Source organism: Castor canadensis, chromosome 7 (assembly GCF_047511655.1).
Source record: "Castor canadensis chromosome 7, mCasCan1.hap1v2, whole genome shotgun sequence".
In the NCBI taxonomy this organism is placed as follows: domain Eukaryota; kingdom Metazoa; phylum Chordata; class Mammalia; order Rodentia; family Castoridae; genus Castor; species Castor canadensis.
The window spans coordinates 134,550,143-134,575,668 of NC_133392.1; the positions used below are offsets into that span (position 1 = coordinate 134,550,143).

Sequence of the window (25,526 nt, forward strand, 5' to 3'; positions counted from 1 at the left end):
CCATCCGTGGCTTTTCCCTGGGGTTGGGCTGGGGAGGAGGGATTGTTCCCTCCATGCTGACCCAAGCAGCTCATGGGCAGAGCGAGCCTGTGGCAAGGCCCCTTCCAGCCTCTGTGAGTCACCTGTCTTCTCCCATTGTCATCAAAGTCCCTCAGAAAGCTCTCCATGCCTTAGAAGAGGCAAAGAGCAGAATGGTGATGTCCAGGGACTGTACAACCCAACAGACCTGGGTACCAATCCTGGATCCACTTTTATCATTTGTCACTTCAGGCAGCAACTTACCTTTCTGTGCCTCAATGTCCTGGTGTGGTAACAATGTTGATTCCCTTATTGTACAGTTATTTGGATAATTAAATGAGATAATGCACACATAGTGTTCAGCATAAGAGATGAATGAATGAAAACTGTTTATTGTGAGGCCTGGGCAGGGCATTGTGCAAAAAGGAGGGAAAAGGGAAGAACACCATAATCCAATGAACTTTTACCCTGGACTCCACTCTGACATAATAGTTATCCCATCACTTACTTTGTGCTTTATTTCACTATCTCGTTAAATATTCCTATTTACAAATGAGGAAACTCATCTCAGAGTGCTCACAGAGCTCCAGTAACTGGGCCAAGGCAGCAAGGTTAGTTAGCTGCTAATGCAGCTGAAAGAAAACCCATTTTCTCTGTCCATGTTCTTTTTATACTCTTTGCCAGGACAAACAATGGTGCTGGATGCTTGGGTATTTGCCCAAAGTAGAGTAAGTTCCATAACTCAGGTCAAGGAGAAAAGTTGGGGACCAAAGACCTTAAGAGATAATTGGTTAGGGTCCTCTCTACCCCCCATAATCAGATAAATCCCATGAGACTCGAGGAAGTTGGATACCTTGCCTCACAAGGTAGCCCTCCTGATCTGTCTTGATTTATCTGTTCTAAGCCTCTCTGCTCTGAGCAGCCACACAGTGGCTAAGGATGAGGTCCTGGCATGGGTCCTTTGGCAGGCTACTTAAGATCTCCATACCTGTTTCCACATCTGTAAATGAAGATAATAATAGCACCCGCCTCGGAGGACTGTTTTGAGGACTGGATAAGAGATGATATATATATATATATAACTTGGCACATTGTGAGTACACATTAAATGTTAGCTATAAAAGTAATTTTAGGTGTACAATATATATTATATTATTGCTAAGCTGAAGCAGATGCAGAAAATAATGCCTAGTGCTTCCCTGCACCTGCAATTATTTCTCTTCATTCTCAAAACCACTCTGGAAAGAAAAGTTTAAGAGTCCATCCAAGTCCACAGATGAGGAAACTGAGGCCCAAAAATGTTAAGACCTTGACTAAGAAACCCAGAAAATCAGTAATAGGTGCAGCCTCTCAACCTATTCTCTACATCTGCCTGTTTGTGGCAACTCCACAATGACAACAATGTGCACTGACTGAGCCTCTTCTACATACTAAGACTTTGTGCTGGGTTCTAGGAAGACAGCACCCAGAGGAACAGGGAAAACCTCATAGAGGGTGGTTCCATTAAGCTGGACCATGACTAATGAATGGGGGTTTGCCTAGGGGTTTCTGGCTCAGGGCCTGATCCGAAGGAGGCAAGACACTCAGTCCCAAAGCCCTCAGACCTCACTTATCCCCCTCCTCAAACGTTCATACTTTTTCTGCCTTGATCGGGACCTTTCCAATGGTCTTCCTGCCATACCTTTGACCTAGCATGGAAGACTGAACTCAGGGACAAGGCTCCAAAACTCTGCGGAGCCACCTACCATGAGACTAAGTCTGATGTAGCTTCCTTCAGTTCCCCACACCTTGCCTAGAGGTGACCATCAAACTATGCCCAACCTCAGGTACTAACCCAGTTCTCACTCCACAATTCATCCCAAATTGGGTTATTTGTCATCCCTGGACCTCAAAATGTGAAATAGGCATTTTCTCATGCATTCATCCATCCATCCTTTCTACCACTCTTTCATTCATCAACCCACTCACCCATCCATGTAACCATCAATTCATCATCTACCCATCATCCACTTGTCCATTCATCAATCCACCTTCCAACCACCTATTCAACTACCCACCTATCCATTTGCCATCCACTCATCCAACTTAACAATCAGGCCCTTTGTTGAGTATAGAGATATACTAGCCCCTCTGCCCCAACACAACTTTAAATTAGTCTCTTTCCCTCCCTGCCTCTCAGTCATATAGGGTAGGTAAATAAGGACCCAGTGAAAAAATTGTTTGGAAGGAAACAATGAAATCTATTGTAGCTATTAATTCTGAGTGTCAGAGTACTGGGAACTGCCACACCCTACTCACTTTTTTAGGGCCCCACAGAAGGTGTATCCCATAAGGCTTCTGCATGGCCTTAGGACTCCCCTTAGCTCTCATATCTTACTCCAAGGATGTCAGGTGCTGACCTAGAGGGATTTTAAAGGAAGCAGGGAGAGGAAGGAGCTTAACAACTTAACTTCTGCCAAGACTGGAGATCACCACTGGGACTCTGTTTTCTATAAGAAATAGTGGCCAAATCTCGGTACTAGGGAGATATAGAGCAATGTCTGTCACTACCTGGATTGTGATTTGGAGCAAATCCCTGTCATTTCCCTAACCTCAATTTGCCCAGCAGTGCAGTGTGAGGGTCAGTCTATGGGTCTTCCCAGTTTTGAAAATCTTGCTTGCCTTCCAGCATGGGTGGGCCTGATCCTCTGACAAAGGGGCCTCTCTAACCAGCCCACACACAAGGGGGTAGGAGATGACGTGGTTGGTGTCCAGGGCCCTGAGTCCTCTGCTATTCAATCCCCCTCCCCGATACAAACAACCCTCAGTCGCCTCCCCCTTCCATCCTCTAGAATCTGGGCACGGACAGGACCTGCTATGCTCTGCCACCCCATGAATCACTCCTCTATGGTCCTTGGGGGAGTGGTCCAGGGAGCATCCTACGCTCCACAAGGGGTGAGGGCCGGAATTGCTGTCCTCAAGCAGCTAGTGTCCACAGAAACAATGGGGGCCTGTGGCTAACAGCCGGAATGTAGCCATTGTCCTGCCCTGGCCCCCAACCCCAAGGCCTTAGGTCCCCAGGCCAAGCAGGCTGGCGTGGGTTGGTGCGTCAGGCACTCGTGTGCCAGGGCCAGGGACACATGACCTACAGCTTCCCTTCCCTGGGTAGGCAGGCGGGTAGGCTGATGAGCCAGACCCCACCTCCGTACCCAGCCTTGCAAAGGATCCCACACCCAGGATGAGGACCAAGATGGGGCCCAAGGAAGCTAAGGCAGGGTCCAACCCACCTATCCCTGAGGTACTTGGAGCTGACTCTTGGAGAAGGGGCCTAACAGCTCTGAGACCCAAGCTATAGATCATAGTGGGGAGGGGACCACATTAGAATAATGCAGGATTAGAGTGGGGTTGCTATAGCGACATATTAGGGCAATACATCTAAGGGAGCCCTGGCCCCTTGGTGATGTATGGCTCCGCTCAGCTTAGGGAGCAGGGGGAGGGGACCTGTCCCACCCCTCCAAGGGAAAGCAGACACCAAATATTCTCTCCAGGGGGAGAATATATCTGCCTTGCATCTCAGAATCCTGTCAAGACTGAAAGAAATGCCCTACCAACCTCAATCTCACTTTAGTCCACATTCAACTCAGCATCAACTTCAAATTCCAGCTCTAATCTCAGCCTCGGGCCCCCACCTGTGTCCCATTCCCAACCCCAGCTTCCTGGGTCAAGCTAAGCCTCCAACCCAGTCCTTCCAGGCCGTCCTTTTTGCCTCATTGTTAAGGCTTATTCCCATACTGTCTCCCACAGGATCTCATGGGACTCTTAGAACTATATCTGGGGGAAAGGGGTCAAAGCAGGGAACAGAAGGAAAGGAGGTGGGATGGTCCAGAAATACTCCTCAGGCAAACCACTTGAAGCTGTTAATCTGAGAGGTGAGAGGCATCCAGAGAGTGAGCACAAAGCACACCCGCTGTCCCTCCTCACCCAGAGGGCTCCCCATACCAATGTCTGGCATCCCACACTGAAAAATCCAAGTCTGGGAGTTTATCGTCTTTCCACATGCTCTCAGGGCCACAAAAAGGTGTTTAGGTGTCCCTAGTGAAAAAATTGATAGGGCTTCCAGCAAAGCAGGACTCAGTCAAAAAACTTCACACTGTATTTATAATGGTATGTGATAAAGTTAAGTGGCGGGCTGTCTTCCAAACTGCTATATCAAGTCATTTGTACTGGTTTGTTCATGTATGAGGCCCTTGACCTCAAACCCCTGGGGACTTTAGGAGATTCCCTTGAGATAAGCCCCTTTGCTACACCCACCTTAGCATCTTAGTGAGGAAGGAGGATAGACAAACCCATTCAAGAGTCATACGTGTGCCTTTGTGTGTGTGTGTGTGTGTGTGTGTGTGTGTGTGTGTGTGTGTGGTGTTGTATGTATACATGCCTTGCTTCCTCACTGAATGGCAACTTTCAGTTAATTCATTGATTAAAATAATTACACAACCTCTGGTTTCTTTTTTTTTTTGTTGGGGGAGGACAGGGTCTCACTATGTAGTCCAGGCTGACCTTAAACTCATGATTCTCCTGCCTCAGCCTCCTTAGTGCTGGGATTATAGACATGAAACACCATACCTGGCTTCTCCTTTTTGCTTTTGAAAGTGGCACTGAAGCTATGTCACTTTGAAAGTCACAGTTCTGGCTGCAGCCTGAACTGGAAAATGTGACCACAGAAGTCATCCCCAATCCCAAAAGGACACAGACCAAAGGACAAGGAAGAGTAGGGGGCATTGCCCAGCACACATGTGCAGAGACACACATGCCTCCTCCCCAATGTCCTTCCCACAATGGAAGGAATGAGATCTTTATTCTTGATGGCAAAAACCTATAAAGGAGATTTCTTCTCTTCCTTTCATCCTCTGGGTATCTCCTTTCTCACATTCATAGACACGCACAATTGCACACAAATATACACACACTGTCTCACATAAGATGGAGCAAAGGGAAAAACTAAAAGAAGGTAGGCAGAAGGCAGAGTGTGTGTGCCCAGAGGGCAGTCCTTGGGGTGGGGTGGCAGGATGCCCAGGGTACTGAGTGGGCAACAGACAGACTTCATGGCTTCCTCTCTTCTGTAGCCAGAGACCAAAGGTCAGCTCAGGCGGCTCAGCCACGTGCAGTCCACCCACACCAGTGGTCAGGTCATGTGAGACCAGAACCGAAGGCTCTTCAACACTCCATTGTCTTCCAGAGCCAGCCTTGTGCTGGCCCAAACAAGTCCTCTCCAGAACTGGTGATCCTCCAGAACTTTGATCACCTCCTGAGGGGACAGTTCCCCTCTAGTGGGTTCTTCGGTCCTCACCTTGAGGACAAGCTGAGTGATGCTTAGCTGGATCCCATCCCTCCTTGAGACTTTACATCTTCTCCTGAGAAATGGGGAGATACGGCCTTCTTCTGGCATTGAGAATTGCCTGAGTAGGGAATGGAGCAGGGTACCTTAAGGGGCACATATCACGTTCCTTAAGGGGCACATATGCCACCATGCAACTCCCTCCCTGCCCATTCCCCAGATGGTCTGCAGGGAAAGAAAAGGAGAGAAGGCTAAAGCATAGCCCTGAAGGTCATCTTGCGCGTCAGCACTGGGAAGGGCATGGAGCCCCTTGCATCCTGGCTCCCAGCCTGGATAATAACACAGGGTCCATTGACGCCTGTCACCCTCTTTCCCAATGCTCACAAAGCTGTGGGCTTGTGGCTCCTGCCCCACAAGACCCACCCAGGGAAGGAGGCCAGGGCTGGATGGACACACTCCCCAGGGACTGGCCAAAGGAGAGATACCACACCTGAATAAAAAATCTCTTCACTCTAGGCAAAAGACCCTCATGACCAACCTCTAGGCCCTTTCCTGCCCTAGAACAGAGTCAAATAGGGACCCAGCTAGGACAGATTCTCTGCCAGTGTCACCTCTGCCCACCCTTAATCCTATTTATATCTTGCAGAAATAAGGACATTCCTGCATCTGCCACCAAGACCTGGGGCAAAGCCACCCTGGCCCACCCTCCACTCCACCCCCGTCTTCTATCAGGGAGTCAGGTGGGGGAAGATGGCTGTTCCTGGAGAGGGGGACTAGAGTGAGCAGTGTTGAGAAGCTCCAGCCCCTCTGGTGGCTCCAGTAAGGGGAGGGCTGCCCCAGTAGGATGACAGAGAGATGATTAAACCCACAGAGAAGATTGATAAGGGAGCTAAACAGCTGCAACTCTGCAAGGTGGGCTGGGGACAAATCTCATCTTGTCCTGGCAGTGCTCAAAGCACTGGGGGGCTGGGACAGCCTGGCTGAGCTCATGACCTACACAAGCTCCAGCGAAGGGATAGGGAGAGGCTGAAGGGCTGCTCCCCACTTCTCCCTCCAAGGCCTTTGATAGTGGCTTCCTGAGCCCAGCCCCCATTGCTGCCATCCCTGAGACCCCTGTCCCCCTTGACACCCGGGCAGCACCGGTGCCCTCTTCACCCACAGCTTCTCTGCCTTAGCTCTCACTGTTATTATTAGATGTGATTTACAGCGGAAGCGCTGAGTCAGACAAACCAAGATTCCCCAGACAGAGGCAGTGGAAGAGGAGAGGAGTCCAAGAGTGCTGGCCCTCTCTGGGCAGGGTCCTCAGGAGGGAGCCAGGAGGTAGACATGCAGGACCCCAGCTTCTAGAATGAGCAGAGAGTTCATCTCTGCTGATCCCCTGCCTGCAGGCCCAGGATCATCACCTAGAACTCTTGGCATTTGGCTGCCTATTCTGACTCCCACCCAACCTCTGGGCCTCAGTTCTGTCAGCCTCTGACTTTTCTTGTGCAAGTTTGACAGAAGAGCTCAGAATTCCCAAAGCCTGCAAGTAAGATGGTTCTGCTGGGTGCTGTGCCCTCAGGCAGGCAGATTCATGGTTCCAAAGGCAGCCCCTGGCTGCCAGAGATGGAGAGAGGCAGAAAAAGTGCATTGCTGAGGTCCCGGCCCCCTACTCTGCAAACAGACATGGGTATGGTGTGCCTTTGGGGGTCCAAAGGTCCAAGAATGCATGGAAAGCACACATTGCTGCTTCCACCTGGTGCAGAAGAGTGTGGTCGGCAGGTCCGTCTCTGCTCCCTGGGTCTCTGACTCCCTGGCAGGGAGGAACTGGGCATTGTTGCCAAAAATAAACGTTCTCTCTCCCGCTCCCTGGCTCCCGGCTCCCGCTCATTAAGATGCGTGGCGTTTGGCTGCGGTCCCACACCTTGCAGCTCATTATAAATATGCAGTCGCTGCTGGCGCTACCCCAATCATCTCTGCAATCAGAGCTTTTAATTAGGTTAATTAAATTGTATCAAATCTCGCAGGGACGCAGTTCACTGATGCTGATGAGGCAGCCAAAACAGACCCCAGCTCCTCCGCTAATGAAGGCCGCTGCCTGCCGGAGCAGTGAGGGAGCAGGAGTGCATAATAAACCAGCATGTCCTCTGGGAGGAGCTGCTGCCCAGGCCACAGCTCTGGGGACCTGGGGAGGGCTCTGGATGTAAAGGAGCAGGCTCCAGTTCCAGGAGAATCTCCTACCACTCTGGGGACTACCCCCTTCACTGGAGAACTAACCAGGATGGCATCAGGAGCCCAGGCAGGGGGGCAGTGTTAGGGCCCTGAACACTTTCCACCTATACTTGGCAAACTTAAATGTGACCCCAAGATCACTGGCTCCATCTGGGGTCTCTTTACTTCTTTCCCAGAACAGCCTAACAAGGCCAGGACTTTGCCTCCTACACACACACACATCCCTGTCACTGCCCCTCTGGTTGCCTGATTAGCCAGAGAAGCCAGGCTGACACTGGGAAGCCCATCCAGCCATTGCTGGCCTAGTCTCCATCTGCCATAGAGGCCATCTGCCCCTGGTGGGGGGTGGCTTATAATGCTACCAGCCGGTAACAGGAGGGGAGGTGGCATCCACACACACAGCCTCCGTGTACCAGATGGACACTATTTTCCTACCTACCACTCCACCTAAAGAGCCCTCTCTGAGGAACACTTGTCCCAGACCTCCTGGGATCAAATTAGCTAGGGAAGAGATGGTCCCTTCCTGCTCTGTTCTCTCCCCATCCTGAGCTGTCCCATGCTGTGCATGCTGTGTGTCCCATGTGTGGGCACTGGAGACCACAGGCTCTTGAGCCTGGAAGCAGGAAGGTAGAAGCCACCACCTCCAAAGGGCCTATCCCTACCACAGCCTGGATGCAGCCCCTTCCTCTTAACCCCCTAGTTTCTGGTCCCAGTGTCTCTGACCAGATGAGGAGAGAAGCTGGGGAAATTTTCAAGGCTCTCAGGACAAGTTTTTTTCTGCTGTAGAAGCTGGTTTTTTGGTTTGGAAAGGTGTTTTTTTTTTTTTCCACTCAGTAATGTGAAAACATGAAACCTGAAACCAACCCCCATATTTGTCACCTCAGAGAGAAGTTTTTGGGGGTAACTAGGAAAAAGCTGTAAATGAGTCAGGCTGGCTCAGGATGCAGTGCGGAGAGGGGGAGGGGTTGCTGCCCAGCTGCCTCTGGGCACCACAGCTTCATTAACACCTATGATCTGAGCATGGTCATCAAGTGACAGATGACAGAGGTGGGGTGTTGAAGAGAGGAAGATGGGGGTACAGGAAAGGATTTCCTTCCCACCTTTCTACCCCCAAACATAGCATCCTCCTGCTGCAAGTTGCTAGGCCCTTGGCTCTGTTCTGGACCACCCCACAGGAATAGAGAGCTCCAACTGTACAACTTCCTAATACAAGTGTGCTCCTCATGAGAAGAAATAACCATTGCTATTACTAACTAGGGCCATCAATTGCAATGGACAAGGTGGACAGGGAGAGCTAACACAGCTGGGACAGGATTACCAAATGCCATGCTGACGGAGCAGGGAGAGAGGGAGCAGGGACATTCTTTATAAAGGGAGTATAAGGAAGCAAGAGAATATGTTTTTCCTCTGACCAGGGCAGTTTAAGGGAAAACAAGAAGCATGAACTGTATGACTTCTAGTCTCTTAAGTCTCAGCAGAGGACTTAGGTGCACTTTTTTTTTTTTTTTTGGCAGTGCTGAGGAAGGAACCCAGGGCCTTGCATGTGCTAGGTAAGCATTCTAACCATGAGCTACATCCTCAGCCATGGACTAAGAACAGCTCTGCCTTTTCTTGTTTCACAGCCGCTTTCACCCTTCCTTGCACACCCTGCATAGATCCAGCAGCCCATGGGAGCCCCGCCAGCAGGGAGGGCCCCATGACCTGGCTGGCAAGAGAGAGTGTACCTTTTGACCCCAGAAGGCAGCTGCACAAGCCCAAGAAACCTGTCGGCTCAGTCTCAAGACGGGATTTCAGGTCCACCCCCGATTCCTCCACTGGCCTGTGGCTTTGAGCCAGGACTCCCACCCAAGGTTCGGCTTGCCTTTCCCCAACGCCCTATACATGAGGCTCCAGGAACTGGCAGGCTGAGGGCTTGAGGAGGAAGGAGCCCAGCACCACACACCCACTTGCCTCACTGTTTCAAGTCCCAACAGGCCCTGGCCTCACCGGCCTCCACAGGCAGGCGGAGCAGACTGCATCTGTTGGCTGCCTTCCCTGCTGGAGGATGTGCAGCTCTAATTGTTCAGTGACCCACAGCCAGCAGCAAGGGGAGAGAGCAAGTCACAGACCAACCCCCCAAACTGTGCAAAGGGAGACCCCTACCATGTCTTAGTGGAATCACCTGTGGGAAATCTGAAGCTCTGTGACAAGAGCCCAATGCTCTCTGTAAGGTCCTCACCAGAAATAGAAGGGAATAATCTCAAGCTTAAGAAGAAGAAAGTCTTTTTTTCATGGGGACTCTCCCCTATAGCACTAAATTCAATAAACAAATTTGAGCTGGGTGCGGTGGCTCACATCTATAATCCCAGTTACTCTGGAGATGGAGATTGGAAGGATTCTGATTGCAGGCCAGCCAGGGCAAAAAAGTTAGCAATACCCCATCTTGATAAATATGCCTGAATGGTAGCATGCACCATCATCCCAGCCATGGTGGAAGGGAGGCTGGTCCTGAACAAAAAAAGTGAGACCCTATCTGAAAAGTAATTAATGCCAAAAAAAGGGCTAGAGTTGTGGCTCAAGTGGTAGAGCATCTGCCTATCAAGCAGGAGGTCCTGAGTTCAACCCCCAGTACTGTTAAAAATAAACAAATCCCAGGGGTGCCAGTGGCTCACACCTGTAATCCTAGCTACTCAGGAGGCAGACATCAGGAGAATTGTGTTTTGAAGCCAGCCCAGGCAAATAGTTCACAAGACCCTATCTCAAAAAACCCTTCACAGAAATAGGGCTGGCAGAGTGGCTCAAGGCAAAGGCCCTGAGTTCAAGCTTCAGTACTGCAAAATAAAAATAAAATGAACAAATCCGTACTAAGCACCTACCGGGTATACAAAGCTTCAGACAGGGCAAAGTGTGCGACAGTGGGTGAACACCAGCTCCTGAGAACCAGCCCAGTAAAGGGGCAGCAGCTCCACCTGCTGGGCCCTTTCCCACCCTGTCACCAGAAACCAGTTCCTTCTAAGCACAGAAAATCAGATTCTTTTATTCAAGAACAAAGTGAGAGCTTAGCACTCTCCTGCTTTGGTCCAAAAGTCCCTAAGATGTAGTAATGAAGTAAACACTGAGCTAGACTTATTATCTTGCACAGACCCAGAGGTTCCAAGAGGGCTCACACAACTACTGCTTTGGAGACTTGGTTTTTATGCAAGAGACTTGAACCAAAGTACTGACTCACAGAAAAGCTCTCCACCTCCACAGTCCCTTGGAGCAGCCAGAGTGATATGCCATAAACAGCCCAAGCCAACCCGAGCCCAGGGATGTAGGCACTAAGGAAATAACTTTCTCCCCACTCCCAGTGAGCTAGAGGTCTGGTCCCACCAGCACCAAAGCATCAAAGCTCTGGTCTATTCTCAGAACCCATGAGGCTGGAACCAATCACTTCTCTTAGAATCCTTGGGCCTCTAGACAGCCCTCAGCATCACAGAAATCTAGGACATGTAGCATTACTCCCTTACTTCTGATTACCTCCAGCCTGGAACTTCCAGTACTCCAGTAAGATGGACTTTCCATTGTTTTTGGCTTGTGTACATGCCCCTTCAAGCACCTCCGTTTATGTCTATATGCCAGATGTGTAGGTGTGCCTATACCTGTTTACAAACCCCAAGTTATAAGGGTTTGTATATGTCTTGTGCATCTGTTAACATAAAAGTCTATGAAGTTGTGTACCTTTGTGTGGGTGTACACTTCACGAGAAGGCATTCAGGTATACACCCTATCCTCCCCCACCTTCCTACCAAGTAGTGGCAAGGGGTAGAGCAGCAACACCTAACTGCTGATCCCAGGAACAGATCCCTGCTTACTCTGTTCACTCCTCAGATATAAGACAATTCTATGAGATTTCTTTCATAGGAAATTCTCTCACTCTGGCTAGTACCTCCTGGGCTGTCCAACAGGCCTATGATGGATCTGGGACTCAAAGATTAGCACTGATTGAACACAGAATCTTCCCAGAAGGGAGTTCACAGACTGACAGTGCTTCCTTCCCGAAGACAAAAGCTGCTAACTTCAGTTCCCCTGGCCCTTCTTGTTCTCAGGGCTCCCTGGTTTAAACCACACTGTGTACACTGAGGAAATAGTCTTTCATTCTAGGTTTTGTACAGGAACCTAACAGTCATGGGCACTTATATTAAAAATTGACACTAATTAAAAAAAAAAATTCAAATCCATGCATACCTTTTACTCCTCCAGGGGGTGAGGTGTGAGCAAGCCTCCCAGAACCCTGTTCCCTTGTTCTCCCACACTCACTCTAAGCATGTTCAATCCTGTCCTGACTGGTCTTGGCCTACCATCCCTATATATGGGCAAGGAAGGGAAGGGTGGGACCCTGGGAAGAAAAGAAGGAAGGTGCCCCACACAGCCTGGGGTCTGTATTCTCAGGTGATGCCATTTATAGGCTTGGAATCAGTTCGCCAGGAGTGCAAGGGGGCAGGAACAGAGTCAGCTCTATTCTACTCTGATGTGAGCTTCATTGATAAAGAACTGGTGCCCCTGTGTGAATGTAAATTCTAAGGGTTTCTAGCTCCAGATCTAAATGTAAGAGGAAAAAAATTATGCTTGGAAAACTTATAAAGCTACGTGGATAAACAAAACAATCAATGAGGATAAAATCAGTCTACCTGCTGGGCAAAATATTAGACAATCATTATAAACAATTTCTTTTATTTTTACTATGAGCATATATTACTTTTCAAAAAGTCAGTGATATAACAAAATGGAAAAGAGCTGATAATTTAATTAAAAATTAGATATAAAATTTACTATAATTACAACTATAAAATACAAAAATATAGAAAAAAACTGGTTCATAACTTTACAAAATGGAGGAAATAAACCACAATGCTCAGCTCCATAGCTCTAGTTCCTCGTATGCAATAAATTTGTTGCTTTTGAATAAGTATTGGGATTAGGAATGAATTCATCTATTTTCTACTTTGTTGTAATGAGATTAGTATAACTTTCATAACGAAAAAAATTTAAGTACTGTATATAAAAATAAGATTGATTTCACAATCAAAAAACAAAGACATGGAGGAAGGGATTTTAATGTTGTTTACAGAAAGGCATCAAATATCAGATCAACAATCATGATTATAAACAGGAAAATCATGCCATTTGGACTAATGAAATTTGAAATAATTACCAAAAAAGAAAAAAAACTTATTTCAATGTAGAATGATAGGGTTTATCTGTAACACTTCAACGTTTTCGACGATGCTGAAATTTGTAAATAGCTGGGGAGTTAACTGTTTCTTTCTTCACCTTCACCCTCTGAGTTTTATCCTGTAAGAGTAGAAAAGATTCCCAGTAAACAGAATGAAAGGGCTTTGTAAAACAGGAAGGTTAATAAGCTGCCTAAAAGAAATACAGCTCTTCACAAAGTTCAGAAGAGACAGCCCTACTGCCCATAGGCATCCACTGTATGCAATGAGTTAGCCTTTCCCCTGGGCATCAAGAATGGTACTAGCTGTGTACAGTTCTTGGGAGAATTGAGAGAAGTGCTCAAATAATTGTTATATTTAAAACTGTAATTTTAATTCTCTCACGGAACCCCAGTTGAGAAAGGCTGACCTAAATGATCTGCAAGGCTAAAGAATTTGACATTTAGAGAAATGATAATAATATGAAAGAGGCATCTTCTATTCCTTAGTGCTGCTATTTAACTACACAATGTTGTCTATTTTTAAACACCAGTGAGTGACATGCACTGTTTTGTTAACCTGTTTAAATGTTACGGGAGCTGCTCATAAGCTATAAAGTTCATATGCTACCCGATCCTACCCTTTGCTGTTCCAAGGCACTGACTAATAACCCCCTTATTACCTTCTTAATCAAGGAACATTTCAACACTGTCAGAGCAATAGACACTGGCTCAAACCATTGCCCCTGAGGAGCAGACATTTTCAGTGGGGTTGATTTACACACAGCTGAAATCCAGTCTTAGTTAAAACCTTTACAAGAAAAAAGCAGAGAAGCCTAAGGCTCTCTCTACTCACCAGAAGATCTTTGCGTGTTTGAATTTTCTGTGCAATAATGAACAATTTCTTCTCCCGTTCAATCCGCTGTGTCAAGCAGTTATATTGCTTTTGCCTTTCTTTAGCGATTCGCTATAGAACACATATATTTTCAATAAAATAATTAACAAGGCAAACAATAAGAAACTGGTTAAGACACTTAAGTCTAAATGTATAAACGGAGCCCAATAAATAAATTATTTCATCAACTATCGCCTTACTCCAGAATCAACACAATACGATTACTATGAAGTTGTCAGCTTTAGGAACATCACATCTAGAGCTGAAAGGAACCTGGAAACTACCTTACTGAAATCTGTTATTTTACAAATGCAGAATGAGGCCCAGAGAAGAAAAATAACTGGCCCAGGGACACATGGGTCACCTGGAAAAGAGTCAGGACTGTCCTGGGCCCACAGATTCCAAGAATTTTTCTACTGCCAAGCTAAGCTGCTTCGACCTCTGTTTGAGTACCCAAATTCCCTGAGATGATGTCAACAATGGACTGTACTGGAAATTCTACACAAAGTGAACAGAGAGCAACAAAAGGGCCACAGGCAGTGGGACAGGGTCTGAGAATCTGAGAACTCAAACAACAAAAAGATTTTTCACAGGGGCTGACCTGAGAATACTCACTGTTAATGACTCCTCTGAGAGGAGTTAAGGACCCCACCTGGGTCCTTAACTTTTGGGAAAGCATAAACCTCTCAGAAATTGACAAAAACTTTGGGTTCTTTCTTGAGATAACATACAGCTTGAGTTTCCCTTATCTGAAATAACTGGGACAAAAAGTGTTCTGCATTTCCAATTTTGAGGGGTTTTAGAATATTTGCATGTACATAATGACGTATCTTGGGAATGAGACTCAAGTCTACATACAAAATTCATTTAAGGCTGGGTGCTAGTGGCTCATGTCTGTAATCGTAACTACTTGGGAGGCTGCGTAAACTGAAGACTGCAGTTCAAGGCCAGCCTAGGCAAAAACTTCAGAGACACCCCCCCCTCACCTCCCCCACCCCCCCCACCCCCCCACCCCAGCCAACCCAATCTCAACCAATACCTGGGCACCGTGGTGTGCGGCTGACATCCCAAGCTATGGGGGAGGCTAAGATTGGGAGGATCTGGGCCACTCTCAGAAAAAGAGTTTTTGAGACCCCCATCTCAATGGAGAAAAGCTAGATGTGGTACAGCACGCCTCTCATTCCAGCTACAGCAGGAAGCTTAAAACAGGAGGATCACAGTACAGGCCAGTCTGGGCAAAAAGCAAGACCCAACTCCAAAATAACCTGAGCAAGAAAGGCTGGAGGTGTGGCTCAAAAGGTACAGCACCTGCCTGGCAAGCAGGAGGCCATTAGTTCAAACTCCAGTACCGCAAAACAAAAAAACAAACAAAAAAACACTGTCCTTTGTCAAACCTCAGTACTGCCAAATAAATAAATAAATAAATAAATAAATAAAAATTCATTTATATTTTATATATTGCTTATATACAGTCTGAAGATAATTTTACACATATTTTCAGTATGCCTGTGTTTTGACGGTAACCCATCACATGAAATCAGGTATGGAATTTTCCACTTGTGGCATCACTTTGGTATCCAAAAAGTTTCCAATTTTAGAGCATTTCACATTTTGGCATTTTGGATTAAGAATGTTCAACCCGTATGCACATACTTGCACAGAATTTCGGTGTGTGTTCACAAATCTTTTTCACAGACCTTCTAAAACCCATTCATGAAAAAAAATTTTAATAAAATAAAGCCCAATCATGGATTGTTTACCCCTTCCAAGTTACAGACTTGCAATCCACCCACCAGCAGTCTCTTAAGAAAAATAATCTTGCTTTACACAAAAACAATTGTATGAAACATCATCACTATACAAAAACGCCAAGATCAAAACCTTCTCAACCTTCTCATAGTTCTTCCTAAGAACTATGATGGCGAACTATTCTACACAGGAGTTTGAAATACTAATCTCTTTAGGGACTAATATAGTAACTAGAGAAGTGTCAACAACACAGCTAGTTGAAAATACAACTAATTGACAAACAGGGTTATCACAAGAACACTAGTAAGCCTGCTCCTCAGCTGGAAGTGTTATCTACATAAAGGGAAATATTACTGGGCCTCAGACTTCAACAATTCACTGATTCTAGCATAGTCTCACAGCAGTGGTTTCAGACAGCTTTTGTTTTCACTTTATTGCACAGACTGTCAAATTTATGGGATTACCCAATATAGTCAAACTAATTAGGGGTATTTATAATACTAACACAAGTTTAGCTGCCTCTGAGCTACAGAAAACTGCTGTGAAATTAAACATTGGAAGCAAAACTGATGCAGTGTAAATGATTCAAATCAAAACAGAACAGCTGTCTGCTTGAAACACATTGACAGCATTTTCTTTTTTTTCTTTCTTTTTTTTTTTTTTTAAATGAATCAGTCAGAAGTGAGAGTTCAACTCCAGAAGGCTTTAAGGAAAAGCATATCTTCTCCATAACCCAGTTACAATGATGAACAGCACCATAAGAACAAGTCAACACAAAATTCTGGTTACAAATGCATAATATGAAAGACCTTTTAATACTTGTATTCATTGCTGAAGCTTCAATATCAAAGCACTATGGACCACACCCCTTAATCTTCACTGTTCCCTTTTTACTCTGCATTTTAAAAATGCTAATGAAGGTTACAAGCACTAAAAACACAAAGCACGGGGTTCAGGCTAGGATTCAAACCCTGAACTCAATTTTTTGACCACTATGCTTACACTTACTACAATTTGAGAAACCAAGGAACCCACTCCCACTTCCACCCCCATTATCAAATCCTCCTTCCACTGTGCTACAGGAACTCTAGTTTTCTACAAATAATTATATTAAATGCAGCAGTGAAAAAAAAGGACCCAAGATTCTGCCAAACTCCCATCCGAGTAACAATGGAGAAAATTACCTTAAGTCGAGTCTGATGGGTGACTCCTTTCACCTTTTCCTTCTGCAAGGTCTCTATCCTGGGTCTATTAAAGACTCTGTCGACTAGTTCTGGGGCCGTTTGCAGGTGAGTGGCAATATCAAACTGTTCAACTAAAATGCAAGACAATTCTTTAGGCACTGTTTGTCTCTAAAACCAAACAACACAGATGATATGACAGACTGTCCCAGAAACCTTCACACATTTCCTACCTTCCTTTTTGGTGTCAAAAAAGAATACATGCTTATTCTGTTGCTTCCCCTGGAAATCCAGCAGATGGAGCTCTGATTTTAGTCTTTCAATTTTCTAGAATACAGAATATGGTCTCACTTTAAATTGGGTTCTTCTGGAGTCTCAGAAATAAATAAGCTGCACACTGGTGGCTTACGCCTGTAATCCTAGCTATTCAGGAGGCAGAGATCAGGAGGATCATGGTTCAAAGCCAGCCTGGCAAATAGTTTACAAGACCCTATCTCGAAAATACCCATCACAAAAAAGGGCTGGTGGAGTGGCTCAAAGTGTAGGCCCTGAGTTCAAGACCCAGTACCACAAAAAAAAAAAAAAAACCAAAGAAATTTCACATCATTATCACTCGTCAGCAAAGAATTCATTTCATCCTTCTAAATGAGAAGACCACTAAAATTTACCAAGCACCAACTACATGGCAAGTACTAGGCTAGGCAATCCACAAAACTCAAGTCTTTACAACGATCCTATAAGACAGAAATGAGCAAACAGCCTCAAAGAGGTTAGTTTATCCATAGCCATGGGGCTAGTAAATGACAGAGCCAAAATTTAACCTACTATCTTTCTCATTTTCAAATTTGAACTCTATTCCACCATGTTTACTATACTTCTAAATCATTACCACAATCAACCATAACGTACGACTGAAAATATCAGAATAACTGATAATTGAGATTAATGGATTTGTTTCCTTTCTCAACCAACAAAAATACATCAGAACAGAGTTAATTATTACCTTAGCTTCTGCAACCCTTTTCATTTCTATATATTTGACATCCTGAGTTCTCATAAGTTTTAGCTGTTCTGGAGTTACTTCTTCTTTAGTTTCCTTAATGAGATGAACACCATCCTAAAATCCAAATTTAAAAGATACATTCCCTATTAAAAATATGATCATTAATAAATTATCGGTATAGTTTATGGTTATAATAAACCAAATGCTGTGGACTGGAGGTGGGGTTCAAGTAGTAGAGCACCTGTTTTGGAAGAGCGAAGCCCTGAGTTCAAACCCCAGTCCAACCAAAAACAAAAAATAATCAAATGCTGCATGCTAACAGTAATCCAAGGCACCAGGCCTCCAAGGTGTATATTCAATGTAGCACCTCCAGTCATCTGTTCTTAGAAAACTCCAGGCATAAGATAACTCTGACAAAGAAGTAGCAATGCATGCTGCTCAAGAAAGGGCAGGTTTGCCTTAGACACTGACCAAGAGCACCTGAACCAACTGTAAAAGGGCTAAATTTAAAGCTAAGGATCCTTTCTGAGGCTCTAAACTATGACTGATCCGTTTTACACCCACCTGGAGCTTAACCCGAGTCATTTTATAGTAGAATTCATCTGGATTTTTTTCAAGAGCCTTCTTCCGGAGAGCTCTGAGGAATTCTTGTTTTTTATGATAGTCACTGAAAAGCAGGTTAAATGAGGTTTATTTTAAAAAAGGAAAAAACCAAAACACACACATACACAATGAGCAAATTTTTAAATGCATGTAAAAATTCACATAAGCTAGGCATGGTGGCATATACCTGTAAACCCCTGCATTCAGAAGGCTGAGGCAGGAGAATTGCAAGTTGGAGGTCAGCCTGGGCTACATAGAAAGACCCTGTCTCCAAACAACAAAACAGACCAACCTAAAAGTTCACATAAAATGAAACTCAAAAAAACCAAAGCAGTGACTAGATCTGATCCACATACCACTGGCACAGAATTGTACTGGTGTCTCTGTAGGGTCAACAATCTAATAGTCCTCTCTTACCCCAATTGTAACTGGAATTAACTGTCCCCATCCCACGTATGTCTTAGTGCCACTTGCATCATTACATGCACATACCAAAAGAAGTGCAAACTAAAACTCCTTAGCTAGAGTTCTGGTGCAAGCTTTAGCATCAAGTAACCAATAGGATTTAGAAACTACACAGTACCATACAATGGAATAACTAGAACAGTGGATTTTGAAGCCACGCTGCGTGGGTTCAAATCTAGACCCCACCACTTCTGGATAAGTAGCCATGGAAAAGTTAGTTAACTACCTTATATCCCAATTTCATCTCTATAATGAGTATAACAAAAGATTGCTGGAGGAATAGAGGAATGTAAAAATTATAAAAAATTGTAAACCCTGCCTGTCCTAGCCACAGCATTCAATTATTACTATTAACTTCAAAAACTCTGGGACCATCAGGGCATGAATCCCTATGATCTCATAAATGCAGCACTGGGGAGGTTGAGGCAGGAAGATGGTGAATTCTAGATCAGGCTGGGCTTCACTACATAGCAAGACTCTGTCTCAAAAAAACAAAACAAAACAAAAAAACACCACAACTCTGGGACCTATACCAAAAGCATTAAGAGGACCTCAGCTGACAAATATGGTCAACAAGTAATTATAGGCATTTTGCAAGTGAAGTGCTTAAGAAAAAGAAGAATGGGCATAATTGTTTTTATAAAATGTTGTCAGAGTTCATTATCACCCACGCTCAGTCTCATGAATCCCTCTTTCTCATCTCTTCATTCCACACCACACACATAGTAATGTAAGAGACTCAACAAATGGAATTTTAGATTATATCTCATACTTGAAGAAAAAGAATAAAGATGCAGCTTTTGGTTCCAACACCAAGGCAAAGACAAATCAGTCACTAAGAGAAAATGATCTGAAACAACATAATAAAAAGATTTATAACATAACTAGTTAAATAAATAATGCTCTGTCTAAACAAAGAGTAAGTTTGGTCATCCAGCAGGCTGCCAAACCTTTGGCCATTTTATCAATGGCAGGAAATTATTCTCGGTTGACACAGGCACTTCAGTTGTAGCACAGGTATGTTGTAAGCTTTCTTGGCAACATGTCTACCAGAAAGATTAGACTTACTCTGCCCGAAGTTTATAATCTTTCTTTTTCTCCAACAGACCCAGGTGTTTTCGAAAGCCGGGCTAGAAGACAAAAGAGAAAAAGTGCTTAGTTTCCTCGGCAAACACATGTTCAAATCAACATGATACCTGATGGGAACAACAGTCTCTGGAGTTAGTGCTCAGTAAATCTGAGTGTCCTTGGAACCAACCCACTATGGTGTTCCTTCCCCTACCCCCAACTGGGCTCTGCCCAAGGATTAGAGAGCATGCAGGCGCCAGACCAGTCACAAGCACCACCATAGTACGTTTTCTTGGCCTATTAAGGACAGAGAAAAGCAACAATGACTCGGCACTAAGCAAGCAGTTGCCAGTTGTACTAAAATTACTCCCAACTTAATCCAAGGGCTTATAAAATACTATGAAGGGAAAACATAGTAATAGAAGGCAACTGTGGTAAGGGAGCTAAATTTAGAGCCTAGAGACTTAAGTTCAAATCCAAGCTTTATCTCTTCATAGTCTGTGACCTTAGCAAGTCACTTAACTACTCTGTGCTGCCATTTCCTAACTGTAAAATGAAAATGGTAAAGCCAAGCACAGTGGTGCTTGCCCTGTAATTCCAGCACTTGAGAGGCTGAGGCAGGAGGATCAAAAGTTCAAGGCCAGCCTGGGCTATAAAACAAGACCCTGTCTCAATAAAAAAAAAAAAAAAAAAAAAAAGGAAGTGGGGAGGACTGGAACCGATGCAGGTGGCTCACTCCTGTAATACTAGCTACTTGCAAGGAAGAGATCAGGAGGACTGAGATCTAAGGCCAGTTCAGACAACAAGAGCAAGATCCTATCTCAAAAAAAGGGCTGGCAAAGTGGCTCAAGTGGTAGAGTTCCTATCTATCAAGTGCGAGGCCTTGAGTTTGAACCCAAGTACCGCCAAAATGAGACAAAAAAAAAAAAAACCCTTAAAAAAGAGAGAGAATAGTAGTACTGAAAGAAAGAGAGAGAGAGACAGAGAGAGAGAGAGAGAGAGAGAGAGAGAGAGACAGGGAATACTTCCCTTCCCCAAGGTTATTGTAAGGATTCAACGGACCTCTATAAGTGGCAGTGCCTGCACATGGGAATGTCACATGACAGGTGCATAGCATATGCTTACTATTCTTATTTTACTTTTGGTACAAAGTATGGGAGAAAAACAAGTATGGTAGAAAGCACTTTTTATGACAGACTTAGCATTGAGGGTACAAGTATTAAATCATGTATTATCTTTCTACAAGCTAGCAGTAACTGAGGGCTTAATACATGACGGGATCTGTGCTAGATGCTTTTGTCTTCAGTCATCACGATAGGACACATTTATTAGGTACCTACTATGTTACAAAGCAATGTGCTATGTTTGTTACACAAGCTAATTTAATCCCCACAATTACAAAAAGTAAAACACACACAATTACACCAATTTTCCAAAAGGGGAATGAGGTTTAGAGAACGATATGCTCAAGAATTCAGAACAAATGGCAAAGCTAACACTTGAACCTATTCTGTTTGGGGCTACAGTGTGCGCTCCCACACCTTACCAAACTGTATCCTCTTCTGCTCTAAAGGATCTTGACTTTTCTTTTTTTGGAGGGTTGGGGGTAGGGAACTGAGGTTTGAACTCAGGGCCTTGCACTTGCCAAGCAGGCACTCTACCACTAGTCCAGATCTACATGCACACTCTACTGTTTAAATCTGTATTTAGGTAGGATGTTTTCTGGGTTTTCTTTTTTTTTGCGGGGGAGCAGTACTGAGAGCTGAACTCAGGGTCTCACGCTTCATAGGTAGGTGCTCTAACACTTCCACCATGCCTCCAGCCCTTTTAGTGTTGGGTCTAGCTTTATGCCTGGACTGACCTACACCACAATTCTCCTATTTGTGCTTCCCTGCAAAGCTGGTGTAGTGTCACTACACCCAGAGATGGGGGTCTCAAGAACTTTTGTCCAAGCTAACTTTTGTCCAGGCTAGCCTGGAACTGGATCTTCCTAATCTCAACCTCTCAAGCAGCTGTTCATTCTCATTAAGCCCCAGATTCCTATGTGTAAAATGAGGATAACAATCCCCTCACAGGGATGCTGTGGGATTGAGAGACAATCCTTTAAAGCATGTAGGGCTATGCCCAGTATATTGCAATGTACAAAAAGTAATGGCTTGCTGGGGTATGGCTCAGGTGGTAAAGTGCCTGACTAGCTAGCCAGAGGCTGTGACTTCAAACCCCAGTACCATCAGGGAAAAAAACCTAGGGTTGGAGACTGGCTCAAGTGGAACTGTGCTTGCCTAGCAGGCATGAAGCCCTTAGTTCAAACACTGGTACAGGAAATAATAAATAAATAAATAAAAGAAGTGACAGCTTTAAAATGGGCTTCAGCAGTACTCCCCTGTAATACCAGTACTCTGGAGGCAGAGGCAGGAAGATCACAAATTCAAGGCTAGCCTGGGCTACAAAGTGAGATCATCTACATAAACAAAGTGATAGCTTTGCCTTCAAAGGCAAATTGCCCTTGAAGTCCAACAAGTTTCGTCATGATGCCCTCTCATCTTCTCTCCCCTTCCTACACATATTCTGCATTTGGAATTCTTTATGCACCTTCTCTTACAAAGCTGCATCTTTATACATTGTCCAATAGCCTCTGGATTCCAAACACCTGCTGTGATTTCTGTCTTTGCCACTTGCCAGCTCCAGCTGTATGTATTTGGGCAGAGTACTTACCTGAGTTTTCATTTCCTCATCTGTAAATGTGAGAAAATAATAGATCCTACTTCCAAATACCTTTTGTGAGTTGAATGGTAAAGAGAATAAAGCATTCTGCACTTTGTCGAATACTTTCAGCCATGATGAATTTTAGACAGGTTCACATACAGCTACCAAACAAGATGGCAAATATACTGTGGCTTCCAGTACCCCACTGGGAACACAGCAATTGCACCATAAATGCTACTAAGCAGAAAGACCGAACTGTGTTTAAGAGGCCTTAGTTCTATACTCTCCATCAGCTGCACAACTTCACATACACTTACAGCCTTTTCCCTCTCTTCCCCATCTGTAAAATGAAGTTGGACCAAATATCTCCAATGGCCTTTCTGAACCAGATATGTGGTTTCTGAAAACAACTGGATAAATTGATTCTGCATACACACTTATTTCTATTCAACCTTTCTAGACAGAAACATCCGCCTCAGAAGTCCTACAACTGTTCATTCTACCTGTATTTAGTCTTTGTAAATGATCACTCTTTGGACCTGTTTTCCACCTGTAAAATGAGGATGGAAAGCACCCACACCGCAGGGTGATGCATATATCAGAACGCATGTGGCAGCTCTTCATGAACCACAAACCCCAGGCATGATGATGATACCGCATTAGTAACACCAATCTCTTGGGTCACGACCTCTGTGCGCAGCAGGCCGAGATAAGCGACGGATGTGGGTTCCAGCTCCTGCTGGCAGGCATTAGATGCTGAGCTTTGGCCTCATCTTCCTAAGAGAAGGACAGGCACTTGACACATCATCCCAATTACCCACTGAAATCTTGCACCAAGAAGTGGGGGCAGCCAGAGCTCTTCCATGACAGAAAACAGCCACGCTCTAATCCAGTCCCACAGCCTCCGCCCCAGCAACGCCGGCGTCATTACCAACACCAATTCGCTCAGCAGGGACATGGCCTCCGGAGAAAACCAAGGGGTGGGGGCGAGAGAGAGCTCCTGGGCCCTGTGCGGTCCTACCTGGCTTCTCTCTCGGTGTTCCCGCTGCCGGGACTTAGCCGCCTTGCGAAAAGCCGCCGCCATACCCGCAAAAGCTTAAAAGACAACGCAAGTTACGCACTGCCTCAGCCGCAGCGTCTGCCGGATGCCGGAAGTAGGCCCAGCCGTTCGCAGCTTGGAACCGCCCACTTCCGCTGAAAAGCCTATCAGAATCACATATTTCCGGAAGTGCGTCATCCAGACAAGGCGGCCCAACCAAGCTACTTTTGGGAGGTGTAGTTTTCTACATCTAGCCTCGTGACTCTCGAAAAGCTAGCTCTTATTCGTCGGAGCTGATCCACGCGTCCGGAGACCTCGCCTTCGCGCTCGGCCGCGCGTTGGCACCTGGGAACACGTGGCTGGTACTGCCCTACGGCTGAGCTGGGCTTGGCGTGTGCGCATGTGCAGTCACCTGCGGCTTGGCCTCGGTTGCAGTATTTACGCGGTACAATTTAAAAGATAAGAGCCAAAAAAAAAAAAAAAAAAAAAAACCGTAAAGCTAGGAGCAGTGTGAATTTTAGTTTACCGGAAAGAGCACTCTCTTCGGAGATAGAGATCTTTAAGTGATATTTAGCTCTGCCGGGCAGGTTTCTTGACTTTAGTGAGCATTTTTTTCAGCCATAAAACAAGGATAATTATAGCATGCAGTCCATGCCTCATAGGGCTGTCAAGGGCACAGAACTGAGAAATTACATCTGTAGAAGGGAATCACCCAATGGCAGTAGTTTTAAAGTTCTGAGTCCACACCCCCAAGGGAATGGCTGGCTGACAGGATGCGTGTCAGAGGCAGTACCATGTAATGAATGGTTAGGACCATGACCCGTGGAGGGCCCACCCTCCGCCAATACCAACTCTGCCCCTCACAAAGGAAAAGTTAGCTTCTCTGAGCCTGGGTCTCTCCATTTGTAAAATGAGGTAATAATGCTATCCTCACAGAATTGTGAGGGATAAATGAAATATGTTTAAAGTGCTTAATGCTGTGTTCACCTATTAGCAGGTTTACAATTAAAATGAAGTTATCATTATTTTTATCATTACTAAACCTGCCTCTAAGTCTACAGAGAGTTGGACACAGCAAAGCATGCCAGAGGCATTTGGTTTCTTTTCCACTACATGAAGCGAACCTTCAGTAGGTTCTGTGACTGCACCCGTTTTTCGGATAGTGGTCACCTCTCCAGCTGAGGAGACTTGTTAGAGTCCCTGAAGGTACCAGTCCAAGGAACCAATGGGCATGTAAGAGGTGAAAACAGCTGAGTTCTGCCTGTGAAAAGTTTTTCCTGCCTCTGCATTTGATCTTTGCGTAACTAGGGCCACACACATTTTAAAAATTCCATCTTGAGCAAACACCAGTGGCTGATGCCTGTAATTCTAGTTATTTGGGAGGCTGAGATCAGGAGGATTGTGGTGTGAGACCAGCCCAGGGAAATAGTTCCTGAGACCCCCATCTCCAAAATAACCAGAGCAAAATTGGCTGGAGGTGTGGTGCAAGCAGCAGAGTGCCTGCTTTGCAAGTGTAAAACCCTGAGTTCAAACACCAGTCTCACCAAAATAAATAAATAAATAATTCTATCTTGTTTGTCATTTACCATTGGAAAACAAGCTACTTCATGATTCAGTCTTAGCTTCATGTCAATTATGAAGCTCAGCCATCAGGCAGAGTGACCAAGTGGCAGCCCCAGGCACTCCTGCCACTGCCCCTGAAGAAGTATTGACTAGCAGAGCTGGAAGAAGCCATATGTATACACTGGAGGTGGGGGACCCTGGAGTCAGCCCCAGATTGGAATTGCATGACTACCATATTATCAAAATCTCTGAGTAGCTTTCTCTATAAAGCGATGATAACAATAACTACCTCGTGTGGTTTTTGTGACAACTGAAGAAGACAGTGACTAGTGTAAACCTGGCACCCTGCATACAGTCAGCATTTGTCCATGTTTTCTCTGCTCCCCTCCTCATGCCCTGAAATTACTCATTTCAACCTCTATAGCCCTGTGGGCTTGAGGTCACAAGGAAGTTTCTGGGCAATTTGAAAGAGGCTGTTTGCTAAATTTTGAGCCCTGAAAGGGCTCTATGCATTGCAGTGGTAAGAGTGAGCAATAATGCC

The 25,526-nt window shown here is 45.2% G+C and overlaps 1 protein-coding gene across 2 annotated transcripts; it reads right to left on the bottom strand.

The window, feature by feature from the left end:
* Positions 1-12,598: 12,598 nt before the first annotated feature.
* Positions 12,599-23,563, bottom strand: Utp11 (UTP11 small subunit processome component). Of its 2 annotated transcripts, XM_020173664.2 has the most exons (8): positions 23,405-23,563; positions 19,678-19,739; positions 18,106-18,208; positions 17,542-17,655; positions 16,772-16,865; positions 16,542-16,672; positions 13,570-13,680; positions 12,599-12,856 (listed from the first exon to the last, which is right to left on the bottom strand). In XM_020173664.2, the coding sequence occupies exons 1-8, from the start codon at positions 23,465-23,467 to the stop codon at positions 12,773-12,775; spliced, it is 762 nt and encodes a 253-aa protein (XP_020029253.1). In that variant the 5' UTR covers positions 23,468-23,563; the 3' UTR covers positions 12,599-12,772. The 2 variants fall into 2 exon arrangements, with proteins under 2 accessions (XP_020029253.1, XP_073936628.1); XM_074080527.1 differs by lacking the exons at positions 19,678-19,739; positions 23,405-23,563 and adding an exon at positions 18,332-18,690.
* Positions 23,564-25,526: the final 1,963 nt, after the last annotated feature.

Bases quoted from the DNA above. Each gene is read 5' to 3' on its own strand.
- Utp11 (XM_020173664.2), bottom strand. From the start codon at position 23,467: ATGGCGGCGGCTTTTCGCAAGGCGGCTAAGTCCCGGCAGCGGGAACAC. The intron at 18,209-19,677 runs GTAAGTCTAATC...CCTGCTTTTCAG, and splicing joins GATTATAAACTTCGGGCAGA to TGACTATCATAAAAAACAAG. The intron at 16,866-17,541 runs GTAATAATTAAC...TCTGTATTCTAG, and splicing joins AAAGGGTTGCAGAAGCTAAG to AAAATTGAAAGACTAAAATC.